Source organism: Sciurus vulgaris (genome assembly GCF_902686455.1).
Source record: "Sciurus vulgaris genome assembly, chromosome: 12".
Classification (NCBI taxonomy): Eukaryota; Metazoa; Chordata; class Mammalia; order Rodentia; family Sciuridae; genus Sciurus; species Sciurus vulgaris.
Window position 1 is genome coordinate 2,595,849 of NC_136473.1, and position 23,682 is coordinate 2,619,530.

At 56.6% G+C, this 23,682-nt stretch overlaps 1 protein-coding gene across 1 annotated transcript in view; it reads right to left on the bottom strand.

The window, feature by feature from the left end:
- Positions 1 to 463: 463 nt before the first annotated feature.
- Positions 464 to 23,682, bottom strand: part of TARBP1 (tRNA guanosine 2 -O-methyltransferase TARBP1) — a 48,448-nt gene continuing 25,229 nt past the window's right edge. Inside the window, 26 exon segments of the mRNA XM_079106874.1 lie at positions 464 to 961; positions 1,270 to 1,403; positions 1,807 to 1,934; positions 2,119 to 2,174; positions 2,176 to 2,248; positions 2,251 to 2,298; positions 2,301 to 2,306; positions 3,921 to 4,026; positions 4,028 to 4,069; positions 4,071 to 4,094; positions 5,808 to 5,870; positions 5,872 to 5,890; positions 9,264 to 9,460; positions 11,210 to 11,229; positions 11,232 to 11,295; positions 12,882 to 12,931; positions 12,934 to 13,002; positions 13,005 to 13,029; positions 15,012 to 15,122; positions 16,765 to 16,885; positions 18,276 to 18,347; positions 18,523 to 18,713; positions 19,856 to 20,044; positions 20,128 to 20,389; positions 21,043 to 21,236; positions 22,205 to 22,366. Coding sequence (XP_078963000.1) covers positions 793 to 961; positions 1,270 to 1,403; positions 1,807 to 1,934; positions 2,119 to 2,174; positions 2,176 to 2,248; positions 2,251 to 2,298; positions 2,301 to 2,306; positions 3,921 to 4,026; positions 4,028 to 4,069; positions 4,071 to 4,094; positions 5,808 to 5,870; positions 5,872 to 5,890; positions 9,264 to 9,460; positions 11,210 to 11,229; positions 11,232 to 11,295; positions 12,882 to 12,931; positions 12,934 to 13,002; positions 13,005 to 13,029; positions 15,012 to 15,122; positions 16,765 to 16,885; positions 18,276 to 18,347; positions 18,523 to 18,713; positions 19,856 to 20,044; positions 20,128 to 20,389; positions 21,043 to 21,236; positions 22,205 to 22,366 — 2,595 coding nt within the window. The 3' untranslated portion in view covers positions 464 to 792.

Consider the following 23,682-nt stretch of genomic DNA (forward strand, 5'->3'; position numbering starts at 1 on the left):
TCTGAAATTTGTTACAAAAAGACCCAGATACAACTGAAGGTCATTGCTGGGTGGTGATAAGTGGTCACCATTAGATAATGAAGTCAATACCAAATCAAAAGGACGGAAGGAGCAAGCCAACCTTCAGGAACTTCCTCCTAGCTTCAGTAGTGACTTGGAGGAGTGACTCAAGTTTTTGGGGTTCTGTTTGTAGTTTTCACAGTACACACTATTTCTGATCATTACTTCATCTCTCTGAACAAAGGTGCATTTGAGAAATTTCCTAAGAACTAATATGAATGATTATGGCCTACTTATGGTTTAGAAAACAAAGCCTGAACTTTATAGTGAAGTTGGCTCAGCGTCTTGCCTGACATTCCTCAGGACTGTGCGGGGAGGGACATTGCGATGGCAGGAGCTTGGGCTGCCTTCATTCAGCACCTCTCCCTCCCTGCTCCCCCGAGACCTCAGGGTCCGGTGCTCACAGGTGAGGGCTGTTCGATTTGGCCTCACTGTCAATGCATTTCATATTCCTGACAATACTACTGTCTAGGAAGGACTTAAAAAAAAAAAAAAAGTTTTATTTTCATAATCATGTAAAATATTTTATTAATAAGCAATATTATATAATATAAAGGTTACCAAAGGAGAAAATATATAATGATATATTTAAGGCACATGAAAAAGTTTTTGGCATTAAATTGCAAGAAAAAAAAATGCAAATCCTTCCAATAAATGTCAGAATCTATTAGTCCAAACAGTATACAAAGCAGTTCAGTGGCACGGTGACCACCGAGGTGCACACACCAGACCTCACTGTGGGGCTCCCGTGTGCCTCAGCAGCTGCTGCCGGGTGTACTCCCAGATCAGCAGGGCCCCGCTCACGTGCACGTTCAGCGAGCGGATGACGCCCTGCTGGGGAATCTCCACGCACACATCCAGCTGCCGCAGCAGGTTGGCAGGAATGCCTTCCCGTTCATTGCTGAGGGAGGAAAATGCAAGAGACATGAGTTTTCCCACAAGAACAGTTTTTTCCTGGGTATTCTGAATGTTGCTGAACAAGACAGATAAATGAAGAAAGTCTGTGGTTCCAGGAAATAAATGAGAGTAACAAAGCTCTAGGGGTTCATTGTGTCCACCTGACCCTTCAGGACAGGAAAGATTAAAGGAAGACTAGGGGTTTCTATCAGCATTCTAGGCCAGAGGCAGGACAAGGCACGCGCACGGCAGCAGGGCTGAGGAAACTGCCAGACGGGAAAAGCTCTCCAAAGGGCACGGGGGGCCTCTCACCCCAACAGCAGCAGCGACTTCTCAGGGAAGCTGAACTGGACCAGGTCGGAGCTGTGGGCAGTCTGCTCGACCCCGATGACCGTGTAACCTGCTGCCCTTTTCTGTTGCAGATAACCAGTTAGCTGATGGGGCTTCACCCTGAATATCATTTTATAAAGAGCAGAAAATAAATCAGTTATAGTCCTACACGGAAGTAAAGTGAAAGTTAACGAAAAAACCTCTTAAACACGTTAAAGTATTTTTAAAAGGAAAACAACACAACTATACGTAATCAAAAAAAACCATCATAATTTCACAAGAATCATTCCTAAATCAAGAGTGAGCTATACCAGGACCCATTTTACTGAAAAGAACGATATGTTATGACGATTTCTAAAAATAAAGACAGCGTGAAACGTGGAGAACAGAGGGGGCTACATTTTACTTTCAAGTGTTGTTTCTAATCCACGAAAGGCTGGCTGCCTGCAGAAGGCCTGATACGTAAAGACGGGGCACGACACGCTGCCCCAAATAGGCCTAATGACAGCTCACTCTACCCACCTCCTCCAGAGGAAGCCACTGTTCTGCGGAGACGCTGAGGTGCTGGAACTGCTTGTCACGCACACAGTGAAGGTTGCCAACGACCAGCACCGAGGCCCCAAACACCTCACAGGTACGGCACAGGCCTGCACAGAACACCTGAGTCACCAGACTGTTCCCAGCGTCATGCACCTCATCAGGTCCCTCCGCCTCCTGGAAGCCCTCAAAGGGTTGAATGTGGAGGAGGATGCAGCCAAAACAGGCAGGGGACCGACTGCAGAGTCCAGGTCCAGAGATTTCAAGCAAACTACCTGGAAAACCATGGTTTACCTCCTAGGTTGGTTGGCTTATCAACGAGCGAGGCCACTACAATCAGGCTACCAGTGACTTCCCAGCCTGGCAGCACGGTCCTGCAGCGCGAGCTCCAGGTCTGCGTCGGGAAGGCCGTGTCCCCACGGATGACCTTCTTCTGCACATCAGCCTGCTCAGAGGGGCCATCCGCTTCCCCGAGCCACAGCCTGGGAGGAGAGGACAGCAGATGGCACACTCCGCCCCAGGAGTGCAGAGGGGGGGCCGGGCTGCTCATTACCCGAAAGACAAAGGCGCCGCCTGGATCCAAACACGTCACCGTTTTCATAGTAATTCTTAGATTTCAAGTTCGCTCTACTAGCCAATATGTGACATTCCATAAAAACAAGATATGCTTTTTTTCACATTTTAGCATATACAAATTCGGAAGCAACTTAGCATCATGGAATTTTTTTCTTAAAGGTAATAATGACATGTTTTACAAACAATGATATCAAACGAATTTTTATGGAAATATGTTCCTAAATACAATATAAGTGAAATTTTTATCTTAAATTACTTTAGAAGTACTTGGGGGTAATCTTTCTAATTGAAGGCTATTCCATAAAAAATCACCTCGACTCAACTGTTGAGTACCCAGAATGTTCTTAACCTATCTAAATACACGGTCTGCTCTCAAGATAGGACTGAGTCTACTTCTGGAGTTCTTCCTGTCCCCCACGTGGATCACCAGGCAGTGAACACGTTGGATTGGGACAGACATGCAGGAAGCCACAACACAGCACTCCAGAGGGTATGCTCACACAGAAGGGATGAGCAGCGTCTGCAGCAGGGAGACCGAGTCAGACCCGAGGGCCAGGGAGGGAGGGTCAAAGTTGCAGAGGAGACCGACAGAGCCGTGTGTGAACTCAGAGCAGAAGGGAAAGGGACCCAGGCAGCTGCAAGTGCTATGGCCTAGCTCAGCCTGCACCAGACCACAAGGTACAGAATTTATAGAGGAGCCATTGGGGCCTTTTAAGACGGGGTAATGACAGGGATGTTTGCTTACAGAAAACCCTCTGGAGTGATGTGGAGGAAGCCCTGGGTTGGATGGCCACCAGGGTCCCTGCACTGGCCCAGGTGGAGACCATGAGGGTTGCAAGCTCCTCAGCACAGAAGAGCCAGGGACGAGAGAAGCCACCAGCTTTGGGAAGGCTGAAGCACCAAGGCGGGTCGTGGGTGGACGTGGCAAGAGGAGAACAGGAAAAGAACGAGAGTGACACTCCTCACAGAGGGCACAGAGAGGAGGCCAGCTGGACAGAAGGGCATCCCGTCCAGACGTGGTGAATTTAGAGAGCTGTGGAACAGCGGGCTGCAGAGGCCCAGGAAGCTCAGACCGAGATGCAGGACTGAAAGCTCATACCCACGGGGTGGGCGGCGAGGGGCATGCAGCACTGGCCATCAGTGATGCGCCCAGGGAGAGCACCGAGCACGAAGACCAGGCCACAGGTCTCGGAACGAGGAAGACTACAACACACACTGGCTCTACTCCTGGAAGGGGCAGAGGGCTCACTTAGGGCGACCCTTCTGGAAATCTGGATTTTTTACAGACAGACACAGGGCGACAGATATTAACCAACGGTGCTATTCAAGAGGACAGAAGCTGCTGGCTTTACACGCGGCCAGGTGAGCTCTGTGCTGTTGCAAAGCTGCCTTTCACCTGGGTCCTAGTCAAGGCCGCACCACCTCCACTGCCTGCCTCCGAGGCATCTCCCACCCCACCCCAGGGACAGCACCTGCGAGCTCACAAGCCAACAGGAAAGAAAGAGGAAGCGTCTCTCCACCTGTGTCCTGCTGGGACCAGTCCCCAGGGTTCAGCTCGCGAAGTGGAGTCCTAGAGAGGCACCACGGGGGCCCCGTGTCTGAAGGGATGTCAGTGAAGCTGGAAAAACCTGCTGAGAGTGATCCACTCCTCTTCCACACCGCCCGAGAGCCCGTGGGAGCGTGTGGAATATGGTCTGGAAAGAGAATCGTAAAATCACAAAGAATCACGCCACGTTACAGCACTTCACCAGCACTGCCGTGTTCCCCAGACCCCGATGTCTGGCCGGAGTGAGCCTCTCTTGCACCTGTGGCCATTACCACAGGCTCTGCTCATCTGAGAAGTTAGGGTTCACTCAGGGAGGAGCAGGCACATCTCCCCGCTCCGGGACCTCTGTGCTCGTAACAGAACAAACGTGTTCTGAACTAGTCATTCCTGATGAGTGACGGCAACCCGATGAAGGCCAGACCGGACCAGGCCCTGCCTCAAGCTCCGGCTCTCTGATGACACGGGTCTTTACTCTCACTACCAGGAGACACATTCAAACCTGGACTCTGGCTGGACCGTACCATCAGCTGTGTGGCGTCAGAAGTCAGAGCCTATGTGGCTCCAACTCCCTGTAAGGTGAGGACAGTCAGGTGCAAGCAGCAGTGAAGGTGACCTGCACAGGGGCTGCTGTGAACAGTCACACCTGAGCAGCCCTCCTGCCCTCTTCCTACCTTCAGAAAGGAACCAGCACCAGAGGGCCCACCAGGAAGAGGTAGGAAGGGCCAGGACCTCACAACTCAAAAGTGAAATGATGCGTGTGGAGTGAGGCTCCCCTCTCCACAAAGGCCGGCAGCCTGAGTGTGGTTTTCCGCATGCCAGCCACAGCCGTGCAGACTTAAACTGGCATCCAGATGGCAACTAGGTGTTTACAAGGTGGGTACTAAGGCCTGCTCCACACCAAGACCAGTCCAGCAAGGGCTCACTTGTTCATCACGCACAGTGCGACTTCAAGTAAGAGTAAGCAGCAGGAGGCAGGGCGAGGGGCAGAGGGAGGTCAGGGACAGAGCCTTCCTGCTGGGGACCTGACCAGAGACGGCCAACCAGGCCATGGAAGCAGAGGGTCCTGCAGGAAGACCTCAGGCAAATCATCCATGCGCCACGGAACCCAGAGCAGAGAGTGCTGGAACATATGAAAAATCCTAGCGACATCGCAGTGAAGCAGTGGAAGACACTCATGAGCCCTCTCCCATGGGTGCTCTCAACACGCAGATCTGTATGTTCTAAAGACCAGTTCATGGGGAATCCAAAGAAAACTGGCGTGCACAACGACTGGGACTACTGACACCAAGCAGACCTTCAAGGGAGAAGTCCTAGGTCCAGGGACCGGAGTCCCACGCAGCATGTTATACTTAGAGCTGCGAGGGAGAAGGTGCTGAGCTTGGTGCAAACTGAAAGATTTGCACATTGAATCAATTTACATTAACTGCAATAAACACGCTCCTGGTCTTCAAAAAATCATATGAGCACCTTCTGTTACAACAGTGAGGTTGAACATCATTTGCTCTATGATTTTAATGACCCAGACCCAAAATATTCCATGAAAAAGAATAGATCTTTTTGTTCATTACCAGGGGGCTTCTGTACAATAGCTCTCACCTGCGCCTGTACTTCCTCATTTCCCTTTAGAAATCCGCCCTGATTTCTGTTTAAAGTTTTCCCTTCCAGAGCCTACAAGCCAGACACCACCTGAGACAGGTCGTGAACATGCCCGGCCCACTGCACTGCTGAAGAGGGTCTGCAGGAAGCGACAGAAGTCGGGCGCTGAGGCAACAGAGGACAGCCAACCTGGGCTCCACCTTTTAAAGGCTCAGACAGGTGGCTGAAGCCGCAGCACAGACCTCCTGGCGGCACGTCTGCTCACCTCCAGACAGTAATCCTGGAGTGGATGAAACGTCGCGAAGAAGAGTGGTCCTGGAATGCGCTGGCCAGTTCTTCTTGGCGTTCCTAGGGCGGAGACAGGGCGTGAGGCGTGGCGGGAAACCAGGCGGCTCGAGGGCGCCACGGCAGCCGAGGAACTGCACCGTGGGCGGGACGAGGACCGTGACTGTCACCCAGGCTCATCCCGCAGCCGGCAAATCCGGAGCCAACCTACTCAGCCTACTGCACAAATTCCACTTTCTCTCTTCTTTCTTTCTTTCTTTTTTTTTTTTTTTTTTTTTTTTTTTTTTGCGGTGCCGGGGTCGGAACCCAGGGCCTCAACCCATGAGCACAGGACGGGCCACACAATTTCACATTTTTGAAATGGAACTCGCAGACGAGCAGAGCAAATAAGTGACCTGCAGTCACACTACCGGGATTCAGCAGAGCAGAAGCAGGTCGGTGGCCTTCAGGCAGCACCGTTCTACGTCTAGCGGAGCAGGAAGGGCACCAGAGGCGCGACTGGTCTCAGCAGGTGGGCGAGGGAGCACTGCCCCGGCGGGAACCTCCTGGCGGGAGCCCTTTTCCCCGGGAGAGGACGCCACAGACCACCAGCACCGCCCAACTGTGCGGCTTTCGCACACCAGACACGTGGGAGACGGGCAGGCGTCTGCCTTCGCCCATCCGTCAGGGTGAAGGGCCACAGCAGAGGTGAAGAGAGGGACACGGGAGACCTCGGTTCAGTCACGCTGAGCGGTTGTTGGCCCAGAACCACAGGCAGTCCCGGGGCCTCAGGGGCAGGCTTGCCCGCTCTGGCCGGGCGCCTCCTCCGCCCCCAGCACTGCAGCCAGGGGCAGACGAGGAGGGAGCCCGCCAGCCACTGCCTCCCTCCTCCTGCCCCGGCTTTCCTGGGTGCCCCCGACCTGACGCTGCCGCCTGCCCACCGCGCTCCCTCTGCTCTGAGCTGCCCCCCGCCGCTGTTCAAACACAACCTCACTGAAGTGTGTCCACCGGGGGACTCGGGGGGTCTCGCGTGGTGGTACCACGCGTGGAATGGAGTGTTAGTGCTGCTGGAGAAGAACTGATCTCCAGCAGTACAATCCTCAGGCTGGGGAGAAGGAAGTCTCGTTTTTATCTGATTCTTCTGTACCGTTCCGTTTCCTTACCGGGAATGTTTTTTAAAAAACAACATGTTCCCCCAAACAAAATGAAAGCCCTGCGTGGCCCCGAGTGTGGCTAGTGGCTGCGCTTCTGCAGGGCCCTGAGGATCTCTGCGTACACTGTGCCTCCCCTTCGTCACAGCCCCCTTCAAAAAGTCAAAGACAAGACACATTTCAAATACTCCAACTGCTTAACAGAGAATAGACTATCACAGACACCAGCGAAACCAGCCGCTCTGACCCGGCACACCCCGGGCGCTCCAGCCCTGCTTCATTGAGGCCCCAGCCACACCAGTGGCTCCAGCCAGGTGCAGTCAGTGCTGCAGCCGGCCACCTCCCTGTCCCTTCTCACCCTCTGGCCTGCCTCTGTCCTGCTCCTCACACCAGGAGACAGCAGCCCTCTATCCTGGTGGCTCCCCGTCCTGCCCTACCCAGGACTCGCCTGCTCTGCCCCTCCACCTCCCTCAGCCCCTTCCTCCACGGGTGCCCTCCAGAAAGGCGGATGGAGCGTTCAGGCCCCAGGTTCCCAAGGCTGCTTATCCTGCTCAGAAACCTCCCTCCGCCCTCTGCCAATCCTTCACAGTGGACCAACACCCAGGAGCCTCGTCTCTGCTGTCTGCCTCCCACCCGGTTCCAGGAGTTAAAAAGATCGAGTGGTTTCAAAAAAGGGTGTTTTCTTTTGTAACAACAACAACAAAAAAATATGAGCCGAGCCAAGTGCTTTTAGAAGTCAAACCACAACTACAAGAACAGATCAGGATCCGCCCAGCTAATGCATCTGGATGTCAACCAGCCCTGCCCTAACCCCAGAGAGACTCCCTGGACGTGCCACCTCAGCCAAGGCCCATCAGCACCCTCCAGCATCCTCCCACCAAGGAAGCAAAGGCTGTGAGTCCATGGAGTCACGACACCCAGGACCCTAGCCCTGCATTCCCCCACCACCCCACAGAGTTTGTTCTATTAAAATATCAAAATAAGTTCAGCAAATTAAGTATGAAAGCATCAGCAGAAACAGCTTTCCAGCTTGAGTTTGCATTACTACAATTACGTGATCGGTGTCCCAAATATGCCCGTGAATAGACTCAGCTACACCTCCCCAGACCTCAGGACGGAGAGACGTGCAGGTGTTCACGCACTCAGAGACTAGAAGGGAGACGCTGAGGGTCCAGGCAGGCCAAGATTCCTGCTGGCCAGACTGCCCCTGAGAGGCTAGGGGCTGGGGGCACTGCCACCCTCATGATTCTACCCACCTGTGGGACAGTACACGGAACAGCACACAAGGCGTGGAGTGATTACACACGTGCACACACACCATCCCTCCGCACATACACACCACTCACAGGTGCACACACACCACCCCCCCACCCCACATATGCATGCACACCACAGATACACTCACACACCACACACTCGTGCACACACAGCGGCCCCCTCCACACGCACACCACACAGATACACACATACCACGCATGCATGCCTGTGCCTCTGACCCACATCATAACCTCACTCCCTGCTATCACCTACTCTGTCCCTGCACTGTCTCAGGGACTGGCTTCAGTCCTTACACTTGGTGACCTGTTTTGCTCTGCACTCCCACTTAACCACCCAAACGGCTCCTCCCCACCAACGCATCAGTGCTGAGGAGGCAGCAGACCATAAGGGAGTCTGTGGCCAGGGACACGCCTTGCTCAGCCCTCAAGAAGCCCACCAGGATCGAACTGTCTGCTTTGCACTGTGCCCACTGGCGCCCACAGCGGGGTTTCCCACCATCCCAGCGTGCTCCTCAATCTTTCTGCAGCACACACACATACTTCCCAGGCATCTCCAGGAAAACCAGTGACTGCTGTTGCCTGGGTCTCAAATTCCTAAGTCCCCAGCGTCCCCAGATGGTGATAATCAATGGTGGCAAACTACTCAGCACCCAAGGGACAAGGATACATGCTCAGGAGGCTGCAGGCTGGGCAGTGTGCCAGGGCAGGAGTGGGACCAGAGCAAGGTGTACATCCCATTAGCCGCCAGACCAACCCCAGCACACGTGCCTGCTGGTCCTGCCCCTGGGCGAGTGTTTGGGAAAAAAGGTCTAGAGGAGGGAGGAGCACTTCTGGCCCCACTGATGGGGCAGAGGGCACAGGGCAGAGGTGGTGCTGGGCCGGGCTGGGTGTCCTCTGGCTGCAGAGGGCAGAGCTCTGCTGCCCAGGGAACTGAGTGGCCTTGCAGGTGTGCTGGCCGGGTCACACTGCTCCCCGACCCGGCTCCCTGGGCCTCCTCCCCGCTCTGACGGCGCAGCAAGCTGTCCTTACCCTGCACCATGCACACTCTCCGCCTGGCTGAGACTACACTCGATGAGAGCCGTCCACGCGTCACAATCCTCCATGCAGAGGGCCTTGCACACGGCCCAGACCTTCTTCAGAGCCAAGAGAGCGTAGAGCCGGATGCTGAAGTTGTGGCTGAGACCCCACTGCAGCGCCACCAGGAGGGCCTGCTTCAGCACTCGCCTCTGGAAAGAGAGGGACCAGCTCCTCAGCAGGTGCCAGGCAGGCGCTCCCCCACTGCAGGTAAGGTGGGCGCATGGGACTGGCCACGCCCCCTGGGTGTCTGCCAGGCTGCTCGACCCCCTCCTGGGTACATCAGCGCTCGCATCGCAGCCGCCGCAGAAAGCAGGCACTCTGGGCTGCCTGCTGTCCTCAAGCTGCAGCACATCCCCGACCCCAGCAGCTGGGCAGATGAGGACCCAGAGCGTCTGCCAACCTGACAGAGCCACAGTGCTCTAGCAAGCTGGGCTTCCTACAAGGAGGAAATGGTCTGGAGGCCCTGTGAACTCCGACCCTCGCAGCCTGGGAAGTGAACCCAACACCCCGAATTCTAAGCAACACGGTTATACTAGGAGATGCTGGCAGCCCCCGGGAGCGGCGTGGGTGAAGGCAGAAGCGGACCAGGCCTTCGCCTCGCCAGAAGCCGCAGGGTGCCCCACCGTGCGGCCCCCAAAGTCTGAATGCTGGCCAGGCCTGCACCCAGCTGAGCGCCCAGGGCAGCTCCCACTGACGGATTCACAGCCGGAGCCACAGCAGGCTCACCAGATGCAGGGCCGCCCCACAGCCACGCACCTGCGCTGCTCCCCAAGGGTGAAACCCAGGCATTCTCAGGTGTCGCCAGCACTGCGCTTCGGAGACACTCACGTGAACGGCCACACACCAGCACACAGGTCCCGGGTGGGGGGCGACTGTGGTCGTGCCGTGTCACCACAGTGGGTGCAGACAGGCCACAGGGAAAGGGGATCGAGGAGGCAAGAGGACGGGAGGACGCACTAGAGGTCAGCTCTGAGAAGACGGAAGGAGCAGAGAGCAGGTCCTGGCCAGGAGGAGCGGCAGCAGCGCCCGCAGTGCAGGAGCCGCGAAGCTGGTGCAGGCGGCAGGACAGGGCGGCTCGCTGGCTCCACAGGCCAGAGCCGCCGAGCGACCCCACGCTGGACGCCGCCCGGCCGTCGGGAAGGCGAGAAGGGAGCGCGGGGTGCCAGCTGCCACGCTCATCCTGCATGGGGGCACCTGGCAGCTGCCCTGCAGAAGAGGCCTGGCCTACAGCGTAGGAAGGACGGCCTGGAGATGCGCAGGCCCAGGCGTGGGAAGGAGAGGAAACAGGGACAACAGCGGTGACGCCTATACCTGACCGCACCACGAGTGCCCTCATCACTGCTCAGCGGGGGTCACGCCACCTCCACGCCGGGGGACGTGCCCTGGTCACCGCTCAGCGGGGGTCACGCCCGCCTCCACCAGGGGATCTCGGGTGAGGACAGGCAGAGCTAGCACGCAGCAGAGGGGCACGTCCCAGACAGCAGGCCCCTGCAGGCCCACGCTCAGCCCGCACGCCCCAGGCCCCGCCACCGGCTCACCACCCTCCTGGGGCTGTGTTCACAACCTTCCCCGGAAGGGTCCTCCCTGGCCGCCCTCCTAGAGTTCCCTGCAGGAGCACCTGCCAGATAACTCCCACTCGGAAAGACCCCTCAGGCCTGCCTGAAAGCCAGAGCCATCCACATCAACAGAGCCACGCTAACGGGACCACAGGTTCGGGTACACTCAGTGTGTGGTGGAAAAGTGTCACCGTGCTGCCTCAGATGCACACCGGGCCAGCGGAGGGAAAGAGAACTCAAAGCTGCAACAAACACTTTACGTTTAAGAACTGCGACACACACACACACAATGCCTTTTTGAACTCAAGTTTTAAAATCTTCCTCCAAATAAAGCAAACTTACCTTTTCTGGAACATTTGAATGATAATGTCCAAATGTGACAAAACGGATAAAAAAGTACAAATGCTCGCTTTCAGTTTCTCTTCACCCTGAAAGAGAATTAGACAGATGATCACAGGCTTCCTGTGAGCCAGGAACCGCCAGCCAGCGAGGGGCTCTGCAGGGGAGGACAGCACGGCCTGTGTGGGCACAGGGTCGAAGGCGAGCCAGGACAGGGCTCCCTGGAGCCAGGGCCGTGTGCACAGCCTGGACAGCACACGCCTGGGGCAGGGCGGAACCCAGCAGCTGCCCTGCAGAGGAGGCAGGAAGGAGAGGAACAGGGAAAAGGAACCAGACGGACAGAGACAGAGCAAGGCGCAAGGCGAGGGAGGGTGAGGCTGGCAGGGCAGGGCTGAGCCGGCGCGAGGGCTGGGGGAGAAGGCACAGAGGCGCCAGCACCGGCTGGGAGCTCCTGGCCAGCGTGGGTGGGCCAGACGCTCTCAGTGCTGCCAACCGAGGGACACCAGGCTTCCTCCACCGAAGGATGTGACGGGTACTTTGAAAACCCAGGAAAGCGTCACAGACAAGGTTCCTGTTCTGGAGGCACTGAGACACTCAAGCCCAAGGTCCAGTGTTGGGACACACTGCTCATGTACCACCGAGGCACTTGCTTCAGGAGCCACCTGCTTCAGGAGCCACCCTCGCACCAAGACCAAGGGAGAGGGTGCCGTCCAGGAGAGGAGCAGAGGGCAGGCACGTGGTGGCCCACACGCGGGATGGGTCATGAGCAGGACTGTTAAGAGGACTGAGGGGCAGGGCACCCAGCTTCCATGGTGGCCCCAGGGGACCCAGCCTCCATTCTGCCGCCTCTGTGGGCCTCCCAGGGAGGTCGCTCACGTGACTCAGCAATACAGGCACAGGGGCCAGAGACCTGAAAGAACACTGACCATCAGCAGGCCTCTGGAGGCTCCGCTGGACCCCGAGCCCCCACCCAGAGATCAGGCTACCCCAGGAGGGGCATGGAGCAGGCTCTGCAGCCACCAGAGCCAGCCCTGCCATTCCAGCAGCTGGGGTGACAATGAGTAAAAAGGCCATCTAAAAGTCCCAGCAGGCACACGGGGGACCTAGCACCAGCCCTGTCGCAACAGAACTCTGCCGTGTACACTGCATCTGGCTACGGAGTCCCCATGACAGAAAACCAGGCGCAGACATGGGAGGGAGCACAGAAGGCAGGAGGCCAGGAGGCCAGGCTGGGCCTTTGCCACTCACCCCAGCACGGTTCCCAAGAGTGGCTTCAAGAAAGGAGCGGTGCTGGGCAGTGAGTGAGGAGCAGGGGAGGCACGGGGAGCTCTTGTGTGAGTGGTGGGCTCCCCTCTCCTACTGTGGTCTCGGGCAAACGTCCCCTCTGAGGAACACACTTCATTCCTCACCATTTTCTGCTCCAAGAGCACAGAGACGTGGCCGGTGCCTAACAACCCGAGGCGCCCGTCCCCTTACTCCTTAGTTACAAGCGTTTCCACTCAGTAGAAACCATGGCGGACGCAGGGTGGCCTCCCAGGACTCCTGTCTCCTACGTTAATTCAGAGCTTACAAGCTCAGCTCACATCACACGGGAGGGCGACCGAGAGTCAGAGCCAGGAGGAGAGTCAGCAGCTGAATCACGTCCAAGTTCAAGGACGCATTAGCGTTTACTTACGTAAGAAAAACAATCCCAGAACTTTTGAAGAAACTGAGGGAATTTATGAGAATCAATATGATAATCCATTCTATAAAATATTTTATGGATGCTTGATTGTTGGCAAAACCAGCTTGAAAATCTTGTCAATAATTCCATTCAAGAAGTTCTGAGAAAAAATAAAGTTCACAAATTCAAACTGCTAAGAAGGCATGGGCTGATCATAAGTAAGGCAGGGACTCCACAGCCCTCCACACAGAGGCCCCACCGAGGGTTGGTTGCGGCACCGTGGTGAAGTGTCACAGCGAGGACCGTACGGTCCACCTGACGTCTGCTCTGGGAAGGCTGCCATTGCCTGGAGTTTCAGGGCACGGGAAACATGCAAACAACTCCCCCACGTCAGTGGGACAGGACGTGTGGACCCGGCAGCTCAGAGGCAGCCTTCTGGAGGCAGAGAAGGGCACAGTGGCCCTCTCCAGCCACCTACCACCACCGCTCCAGGCCATGTTCCTGAGCTCCAGACGTCCCCTCACTCCTCCAACCACTCGATCCAAAACTGCTCGTGTCCGAGCAACTAGACATGGACGGAGCAGGCGAGAAACAATCCTCTGTTCACATAAGCACGTTAAAAATAGCACGTTTTGATCTCTTTAAGGAAAAAGATCTTATTTTAACAAGACCACTTGGTAAAGGAGCAGAAGAGCCTTTTAATCGCTGAGGCTGAGTCTGCTGCAGCACGGAGCGTGGACTCTGGAATGAGCCTCACCCGTTCACTGGCCGTGTCCCTGATGCAGGTCACCTGACCTCGCTGAGTGGCCTCACCTGCGAGACAGGCACCTTGACAGGCTGCCCTGAGGCCTGGGTGAGGGTTAAACGAGCCCACACATGGACACTGATGCTGGCAGAGGCTGCTCGTGACACACGGGTCCTCCCTTCCTCAGGCCCTCTGACCTCCCCCGCTGCCATCTTGTGGGGGTCCCCACCCGAGAGAAACAAATGCTTGGTCAGCTGATGAAGCTGAGTGCTTCTTTCACGTGCATTTCATGTTAAAGGAAGAGCGAGGGATGCAGTATTCTAAAAAAAGTGCTCCTGAGAGGCCTATAATGAAGTCAGCAGCTCCCAGCCACGGCCACCTGCGCCTCCCGAGGCCACCGACAGCCAGGTCCTCTCCAGGAAGCTCACACGTTGTCACTGAGTTCGTTCTCACAGACAGAAGGCAGTCTTCATAAAATCGTAATGAAAAGAGGGCGTGGTGGCCACATCCACAATGCCAGGGACTTGGAGGCTGAGGCAGGAGCTTGCAAGTTCAAGGCCAGCCTGAGCAACTTAGTCCCTCTCTTAAAATAAAAAAGGCTTAAGCTATACTCCATGTACGCATACCATGTCGAAACACACTCCCACGTCGTGTATATATCTAAAATGATTTTTTAAAAAAAGTAATTATGTAAAACAATTAATAAAAAGGGCCGGGGGATGGGGCTCAGTGGCAAAGAGTCCCTGGGTTCAAATTGCAGTGCTCAAAAAAAAAATTCTAATAAAAAGGACTGATGTTTTTAAAATTTTCTCAAACAATGAAGATGGGGACGATCAGGAAACCTTATAATCTAAGGACATTTTTTGGCATTCAGAATGTCTTTGTAGATTGTCATCTGACACCATCACCTTCCCATACTGACGAGCGTTTTCTTACCAAGAACATCGAGCTCAGACAGAAGCAGGATCACAGCCACTCGAGAGCTGGTCCTCCTCAGGGGAGCGGGCAGCCGCGGGCAGACTGCGGTGGAGACCCTGGCCTCTGCCAAGCCCGTTTAAGGTGTCCCACTATTCCTGGGATGGAGGGGAGAAGACCCCACCCTACCGCCGCTTCCCTGGCCCCGGATGGCGGGGCTGTGGGAGGGCGGAGGCAGAGGGAGGCCCCGAATGGCAGAGGTGACCAAGTGACGCTCAACCCTGAAACGCTACGTGGAAGCGTGAGGCAGCGGCACAGGCCAGGCCGCGCAGACAGCCTCGGGCGGGCTCCACAGCGCCTCCTCACCAGACCTCTCACCCGAACTCGGCGGCCTCCGGTCTGGGCAGGAGTGTAGGGTTTAAGCGGATTACCCGATTACCCGATTACCCGCTCAGTTAAAAAGCACAGGGCGGCGGCCGTACCTGGTCGAACCTGGGGAAGAGCGTCAGCAGCGCCTGCCAGACCCGGTTCTTCACGCGGTGCTGGAGAGAGTTGGCGTAGTAGCGGGCTCGGGCCTGCGACACCCGCTCGTCCTGGGGCGGGGAGGACAGTGTTAGGACAGGGAGGAGCCGGGACCCAGAACGGCCAGCAGCTTCAGGTGGGAGGCTCTTCTGTGCCTCCAAAGCAGGGGACGCGAGCAGGACGGGACGAGGCTCCTAAAGCCCGCGAGCCCCGGTGCCCTGCTTCTGTTTACTTTTCTGCCTTTCAAGCGGAGCAGGCGGGGGCACAGGCGGGAAGAGACCAAGTCCAGGACAGACTCAGGACGCCGCAGCGAAGGACCGAGCACATGGTGCAGGGAGTCAGGGTGTCTGTGAGTACACAGCACGCAGACCGGCAAGGAGCCAGGATGGGGGGCAGGCAGGGCGACGCGCCACAGGCTCCAGACACGGGGCAGTGCAGCAGGGAGCTCTCGGCCGCGGTCTGTGCTGCCTAAATTCAGCCTTTGCAAACATCTTCAAGGTGGACGTCAGCGTCCTCCACCTGCAAAGCCACTGCATGGCCGGAGGGGCTGAGGAAGGACAAGGCCTGGTGGTCCCGGAGGCCTCCTGCCCCGCCAGGTCGCTCCCCTCAGCACGGCAGGTAAGGCAGGTATGGCAGGTACAGCTCCAACTGCCTCCTTCCCCATAGGCCCTTTCTCCGCCCACCTGGGACCGCGGGTACCTCCTCCGCGCACACTCCTGAGGCACCTCCACCCTCTCCAGCTCAACCCCACGCCCCCTCCGACACACTCCTCGGGTCCTCATTCCGTCATTTTGCTGCATGTCCTTGTGGTGGTGGCACCTGCAGCCGACTCCAAGGGCCCTCCCTGCACATGACCTTGCTCCTGTGCTCCTGCCGTGAGCTCAGCAGGCCATCGCCCTGCAGGAGGCCTTCGCTGAGCCCTTCTGCACCCGACCATGCCACATGGCACACTTGCTGTTCCACCTGAGAACACGCTGCCCCCCCTTCCGTTCTACACACCCCACAGAAATCAATAAGCACCGCTCCCAGCTCACCTCCCGGCCTCCCCAGCAGAGGGGATTTGTATACAGAAAGCACTTCCTGGGTTTCGGGTAGCAAGGCTGATCTGCTGCCTCCAGGAAACAAGAGCCTGGTGCCCATCCCTGTTCCAACACAGGTGACGGAAGTGGGTGACACAGGCACCCCAAGTCCAGGAGGCCAGAGGCAGAGCCCGCTCCTGTGTCCACACACCATTGAAGAACAGGGGCACAGAGCCTGGCACGCAGCCTGGGCCTTCCACCTTCTCCCACGTCGATGAGCCCCTTCCCCAGAGTCAGCGTTCACTTACGAGTGACGCAGAGGCGCAAGGAATCTGAGGATCACTGTCATCTGAACAGGAAACTGTCAGCAACCTTAGACAAACACCACAAGCCAGCCCAGAGGAGAAGCAGGGAGCGCTCGGGGGCCCCAGCCCTCAGCTCTGCATGCCAGGCCGCCCCCCAGCGTGCACCCGAGGTCCACTTCCGCACAGAATGTGGTGTGCACGCAGCACCATAAACACAGCGGCCATCAGTGGGCTAAGGAACTGACCCCGAGCGGGACATGACACCAACACTCAGCTAAGAACACTGAAGGCCACGCTCATGTTTTCCCTGGGTAAAGAATATTCAGAAATACAGAGCAAGCTGGACTTTTCCCTTGTTAAAAACAAACAGTGAAATAAAACATACTTACTTTATCCAACAGCTTGACGGCAAGGTCTTCCAGGAAGGCCTTGTGGGACGTGTTGGAGCCATCTAACAGACACAAGAATTTGATGGCACAGATTCTCACGTAACAGTCTTCCCTTTTAGTACTAAAAAATACAGAACGATAAACTATGTTACTCCATTTTGAAAACAGAAAAACACATCAGCTGTTAGTTCTCAAAATGTCATGACAAAGATCAGCTCCTCCCCAGAGTCATCTAGGATGACTTCTAGTCTAGCCCACGGCCACTTCTGACTCAGGGGACAGCAGAGGGAACGAGGGCATGTGGCAGGAGCATGCAGCCCAAGCGGACCCGGCCCTGGCCGTCCAGCGGGCAGCAGGGCGCAGGGCCGCTAGCTTCTCATCTGTGGACAGACCACTCGATGGGGAGCCTGCAGGAGACACAGGACGCTCCGCTCTCTGGAGTAGCACACAGCGTCCTGAGTCGCCGAGGGCAGGTGATGTTCTCCAGCAGGCAGATGCTGCCTGTGTGTTCAGCATCCAGACGTGCAAAGATCAATGAGGTGACATTGGTGGCCATGTCACATTTCATTTTAAGTTACAACATGAATTTTAATTTAACAGCAAAGCAGTTGTGGAGTAGAAATCAACAGGCCTGGAGAGAACCTGCTGGAAGTCCCACTTTGTCACTGCACTGAACCAGAGTACACAGAAGGAAGCGCAGCGGACGACTAAGGCCACAGCACGCTCAGAGCAAGGCCTGTGCCCGGATGACCCCACCCACCCACCCCTGCACGCCGGACTCGAGACCCGGAAAGGTACGTGCTTTCATCTTCGTAAGCACATAGATATTTGAAAGCTGTGTGAAAAAATAAAACTTGGGGGAAAAAAGGCGTTTTACAATCCCCAAAGAAGTCAGTATAAGGTCAGACAAAAGTCTTGTCCCGGAAATCCAAGCCTTGCAGCCCGTGCCCAGACGCTCCCGGCCGTGCCTGGGCCACACCTCTTGTGCGCACAGCAGGCGCCTTCCCCCACCCAGGCTGCTCTGCGAGCGTGCAGTTCTTGCATCTTACATTTTGACTTGTTAAAATGGTGAACCTGAATTGAATGATACACTAACAAAAAAAGAAGGATGGGAAGAATACAGGATTCAGACTGAAGGAAGGAGGAGGGCAGGGCCTTCACATCCTGCAACGCCACCCGCTCGCTGAGGCTAGATTCTGCGTTCCATTTTTAAAAGCTCATTACATTTTAGTGAATAGCAAGAGCTGTGAAGAAAATACCTCAGCAAGGAAAACTATTTTATTTCTCTTTCTCTCCTTTTTCTTTGTGGTTCTGGGGAGAGAACCCGGGAGCTCACACGTGCTGGGCAAGCGCTCTTCCATGGAAGCAGTTTCTATGGCGCCTCCGAAGGCTCGCTCACACCATGTCACAGTTCAGACACCACTGGTCAAATCCCGACTTCACATACCTGCCGACTGGCACTGACTCTGGAGTCCCTCCTGCATGCTCACACACAGGGCCACCACACTTACCTCTCCATGACGACGTTGGCTGCACAGTCATGTCCCAGATTCTCTATGAAGGTCTGTACATCCTGCATAAGTCTTTCCATAAGAAAATTGAGAAAGATCAAGTTTAGATTAAAAATAAAAAACTCAGATCCAAAAGCTAAAGTAACTAATGCTTTACGGTCTTCTGATCAAAAGCCTCAGAGCAAAGACACTCTTCTGCCCACACAGGAGCGAGAAGTCACGACAAGCTGCAATAAGGGCACTTTACCTCTGATCGCGCCTAAACACCGTTCCAAACGTGCAGGCCTCCAGGAGGAGGTCGCTGTAGTGCCTGGCACTCAAGAGAGCGCCCTGGGGACCCCTGGAAGCAGACGCCAGCCACGACCGGCAGCAGTGACTTGTCAGCGTGTTGAAGACCCCGGTTTTTATGGCAGACATTTCAATGATCTTGTACATAATCTGAAATGAAGAAAAATGGTCATTTTATCCTGTGACTAGTTTGAAAACACAAGTGTTGCTATAAACTGTTACTTGAATGGGTTCAAATGACACTTTCAAAAGAATCATGAATAGTATAAAAAAGTTAAAATTCATTACTTTTAGAATAACTTTGCAAAATAGTCAATAATTCCAGAATGTTACGTTTTCATCTCTCAATAATAAAGAGAAATAAAATTTCCCGATGGGCTGCTCATTCGGAACTCAGGGGAACAAGTGCCCCGGGGGCAGGACGGGGGAGAACCTCAGCGTGCGGTGGGATTCCCTTCCCATTGGCCACCGGCCTGCCTCCCCGAGCAGCAGAGACCACCCCTAAGATGGGGCTTGGGGCCGGGCAGCCTGGACCAGGCAGGACGAACTCCAGGCCCTGCTGTGTACGCACGGCACAGCCTTTGCCCATCTCTGTGCTCATCCTTGGTGCTCGGGAACCTGCACAGGTGCAGACGATGCCCGACGGTGCCTGACACGGCATAAGTACCCCACAGACAGTGGCCGGCTGTGCTGTTCAGGCATGACGACAAGTCAACACCTGTGCTCAGGACTCGTGCAGATTTTCTCTATTTTAAAAGTACTGCTGGCTGAGCTGCGGCTGCGGAGTCTGTGGTGGGGCTGGAGTGACCTCCAGGATGGAGCCTTCCTCGATTCTTGGCTCTGGGATGGAACCCAGGCCCTCAGAGGCCAGGCCTCCTGGTGAATCACACCCAGCCAGACATTTCTCTAAGGAACTCCCAGCACCAGGGCAGATGGGCGGCCTGGCGTCTGCCACCCGTCTCCAGGGGAGACGAGGAAGCGCGGGCAGCCCTGCCCAACGCCAAGCGCCAGCTGTCCTGCAGGAATGAGTGCCACCGGGTCACAGTGTCTTAAGAAGGGACACCCAGGTTTTCAGACAGACTCCCCAGTTCCCAAGTGGCCAGCTAATCCAGGACTCCCACACCGTGGGCCACACGTGCAGGTGAGGCAGTGAGGTCCGCTTTCCTCACTGACCGCCCGCGGGCCCAGGAGCACGTGCCGGCTGAGCACGTTACCACGAGTCCAACGCGCAGCACACACAGGCCTCCCGCCCTCCTGCGCCCAGGTCACGCACATCGGAAGGAGAAAGTCACCTCTTTTATCCTGAAATACGCCTGGCCCTTAGCTTTTGCAGCGGTGGCGAGAACAGCGTCATCGAAAACGAACTGAACGAAAGCTCTCAAGTTAGGCCAGAAGGTCTGCTGGGTGTTGCTCAAGGAGGTCAGGACTCTCCAGGCCACGTCGAAGGACTCCACGCAGAGCAACTCGGAGGAGGTCAGCAGCTGCGGGAGGGAGATGGGGCGACTGAGCATTGAACCTCGAAACCGACCGTATCCACCCCCGCCACTCCAGGCCACGCCCTCACCTGGGGGACCAGAATCTTCATGCAGCAGAACACAGGTGACACCTGGTCGGAGGGCAGAATGGAGAGGGCGTCCAGCGCAGCGCGCAAAATCAGCGCCGGCGTCCACACCGTGGGCGGCGCGGGCTCCAGCTGATCTCCCTCTGTGGCTGGTACAAGGGGGTGGCACCTCCTCAGCAGGAAGGACAGGCAGACCCACTGATCATGGACGTACTGGGCCACTATCCTCCCCCATCCTGGGCAGGATGACGACTCCTCAAAAAAACTGAAAGCACCCAGTCACCACCCACGCGCCCAGCCTCCACGTCTTCCACATGCAGTGCGCTGCCCTACGGAGGGGAACGCCCGGGCTCTGTCCCCAGCAAAACGCACGTGGAGCTCGGCAGGAGGTGGGGCGGGGGTCCCCTCAGGGCCGTGAGTGTGCCAGTGCTGCCCAGGGCTGGGGGCTGGACGAGGCACTGGACTGGGGACCTCATGGGTCCCCACAGTGAGGCTGCCCTCGTGTTCTCTGGTCCACGTATCTCTGTGCTCATGTGGCCTCTGCACGCAGCACAGCGGCGCGGGCCCAGCAGGTGCTCATGCCATGCTTAGGCTTTCCAGTCTCCAGAGCCATGAGCCAAAGTGAGGTCCGCCCATTTCCCAGTCTAGGTTATCTTATCGTAGGAACAGAAAACTAAGACAAATGCAAGTTACCAGACACCCTTCTGAAACACAAGGCGACCTCACGACCCTATCTTCCAACCACACGAAAGTAGATACTTTCACAACTTTACACAATTTCTGGGAACTAAATGCAGAAACCAACAGGTGAACTCGTGATGGCACACGGGCACCCCGAGGAAGCCCCTCCCTGCCCGGCTCCACAGCGCCTTGACTCTGTGGGCACTCTCGTCACTTCCATGAGGGGCCCAGACCCACCTGCTGCTCTCCGGGTCGTCGGCACAGGGCCTCTGCAGCATCTGGTTCAGTGGAAGAGTGGAAAGGAGCCTTTCCAGGGGTGCTGGGTCGAGGGGCTCCTGCCACAGGGCAGGCTGCAGGTCGACTGCCTCACACACCCTGGCCAACGTGGCCATGCTGGCCACTCTCTGGATCTGACGAGCAAGAGTCGGCTCCTGCGAGGACACAGAGGCAAGCCCCCAGTGAGGGTCTCCGCTGCCAGGCTGCTGGACGTCAGGGAAATGAAACCCAACACCCACCACCCCACTGGACCACTGCTCTGCAGACAGGCCAGGCGAAGTCGGCACCTCCGAGGAGGAGACCGGGGCCTCCTCAGTGGCAGCAGCACACCACAGTGCTGGCACGCCTCAACCCTCCTGCCCGCTGTGTCTGCACATGCTCCCAGAACGCAGGCTCCTTTTACTACATGCGGACACAGGTCACAAGCCATTGCCTTGCTCAGGTGTGTGCACAGCAGAGCCAGGGCCAGGACTCGCTTGGCCAGAGCCAGTGCTATCAGCAGCACCAGTGAGGACAGGCCAGGCCTGAGTTTCCCACCTGTGGATCGGGGATGAGGACAGATTCAACTCTACAGGGCTCTGTTAAGTGCCACATAACTGGTTACTCCATGCGAAACACCCAGGGCTCCGCACATGAACACGAGAGGCAGGACTAAGACAGCCTGAGCCACAAGCCCAGAGAAAATCAAGATGTGACCAAACAGCGGGCTCAGGAGTCGGGAACCTCTGACCAAGGGGTGGGGGCCTGCAGGAAGCAGGAGGCCGAGGTCAGCAGACCTGGGTGCTCAAGGGCTGGGAGCTGGACCACTATGCAGAGCTGTCTGCATGGGCCTGGCTGGGCTGTCAGTGGGCAGGCTGGCATGCCCTGGCTCCCCTCAGCCCTGGCCTGCAGCACCTCAGGCTTAGCCGGCATGGTGAGCTCTGTGTGGCCACAGCCCATGCCAACTGCTTGCCGGGGCAGCCGCTCCGCTACTCTGGAATAGGACTTGCCTTCGATGGTAATGTTACCTGCAGGCACTATCTTGACTCTAGGTCTCAGCAAATACTTCTATGCCCTCGAAGCATTGCATGACAACAGAACGTGCATTCCCAGCGTTCCTTGGACCTTGAGTCCAAGAGATTACCTGTCCACTGTCAGTCTCTTGAAGGTGCCGAATAGATGCGTTCTTCAAGAGAGAAACAACCCTGTAGACGGGGGCGCCCGTTTTCCACCCCTGCTTCAACTGGAGATGTATGAGCTCAGTCAAGACCAGGAGGTACAAGTGGCAACGATCCAGATCCGCAACCTAGGACGAAATTCAAACGTGCTGGGGCACAGGTGACGCACTGCGTGTGGGACAGCACCAGCAAGACAGCATGGGTCTCGCTGCAGCCTCCCAGCCCCGGCTCACACCGCCGGACTGCACAGAGCACACTCAGCACACTTCAGCCAGGGGGTCTGTCCCCCCCACATCAACCGCGATACCACGTGCCCCCAAGCCGCCCTCCCAGGACTGCTGTGCTACTTCCAAAATAAGAAAACCAAGCTCATGCACTCGCTTTGGGGCCGGGGGCCAGTTAATTGACCTCTTCAGGCTCAGATTCCTCATCTACAAAGTGGGGACAGCACATCTGTCCACCACACAGTTTTAAAACAGTTAAGTGAGGGAAAACGGTGGCCTTCGCCATTATTCTCCCTGTACCACGGGAAGCCTCCAAGGCAGAGTCACCCATTAATCCAATGCTTTGCCAGGTGCCAGAGAGCAGCGTGAAGGCCACGTGCTACAGTGAAGGACAGAGGAGAGGGACACAGGAGCCGGGGCTGGGGACGGCAGGAAGGCGGTGCTTCCTCTGGGAAGGGGCCTGGAGCCCTCCCGAGGGCAGTGACAGGATCGGCTCTGACAGGCACAAGCGAGAACCTCGACCTGAGCTGCTAAATGGGGGCGGGGTGGCTCAGAAGGGCAGCAGGGTGAGACAGCGTGGCCTCCGGGCCGCCGCAGCGGGTGGGAAGAGAAGGGCCAGCTCTGGAGAGCTCCAGGTCCAGAGGCCACGCAGTCAAGAACGAACATCCCACCAAGAAAGGGAGCTGGTGCCCAGAGCCCGGGGAGTCGGGGGCAGGACTACGGTCACTGAGGATGGGCAGCAGCCTGGAGGCGGCCAGCAGCACCCCACGTGGCCGAGGACCAGGACAACACACAGGACCTATCTGCTAGGGTTAGGACAGGGGAGTACCAGAGCACTTCTGCAAGAGCTGTGACCGACACGCGGAGATCATAAGCCAGAGCAGACCGGCTCACAGGTGCTGGAAGGTGTGGCACTAGAGGGCCTGGGAAACCAGGGGTCACGGCAGGAGGGGCTGGAGGCTGTGACTGGAGGAGAAAGACTGGCCATGCAGGAGCCCCAGGCAGTCTAGCACTGTGGGCAGGGGAGGGCAGGAGAGGCCTCCAGGCACAGGTGGGTGTGTCCAGGGGACAGTCCTGCGCTCCGCCTGCTGGCCTGGTCCTCCTCCACACAGGGTACATGTGCCAGCACAGAGGTGGCCACCCTCCCACGGTGGCCTTCTTGGGCCACCTCATGACCTCGTTCTGTCATGAGGTCAGCAGACACAAGGCAGCATGGGGCC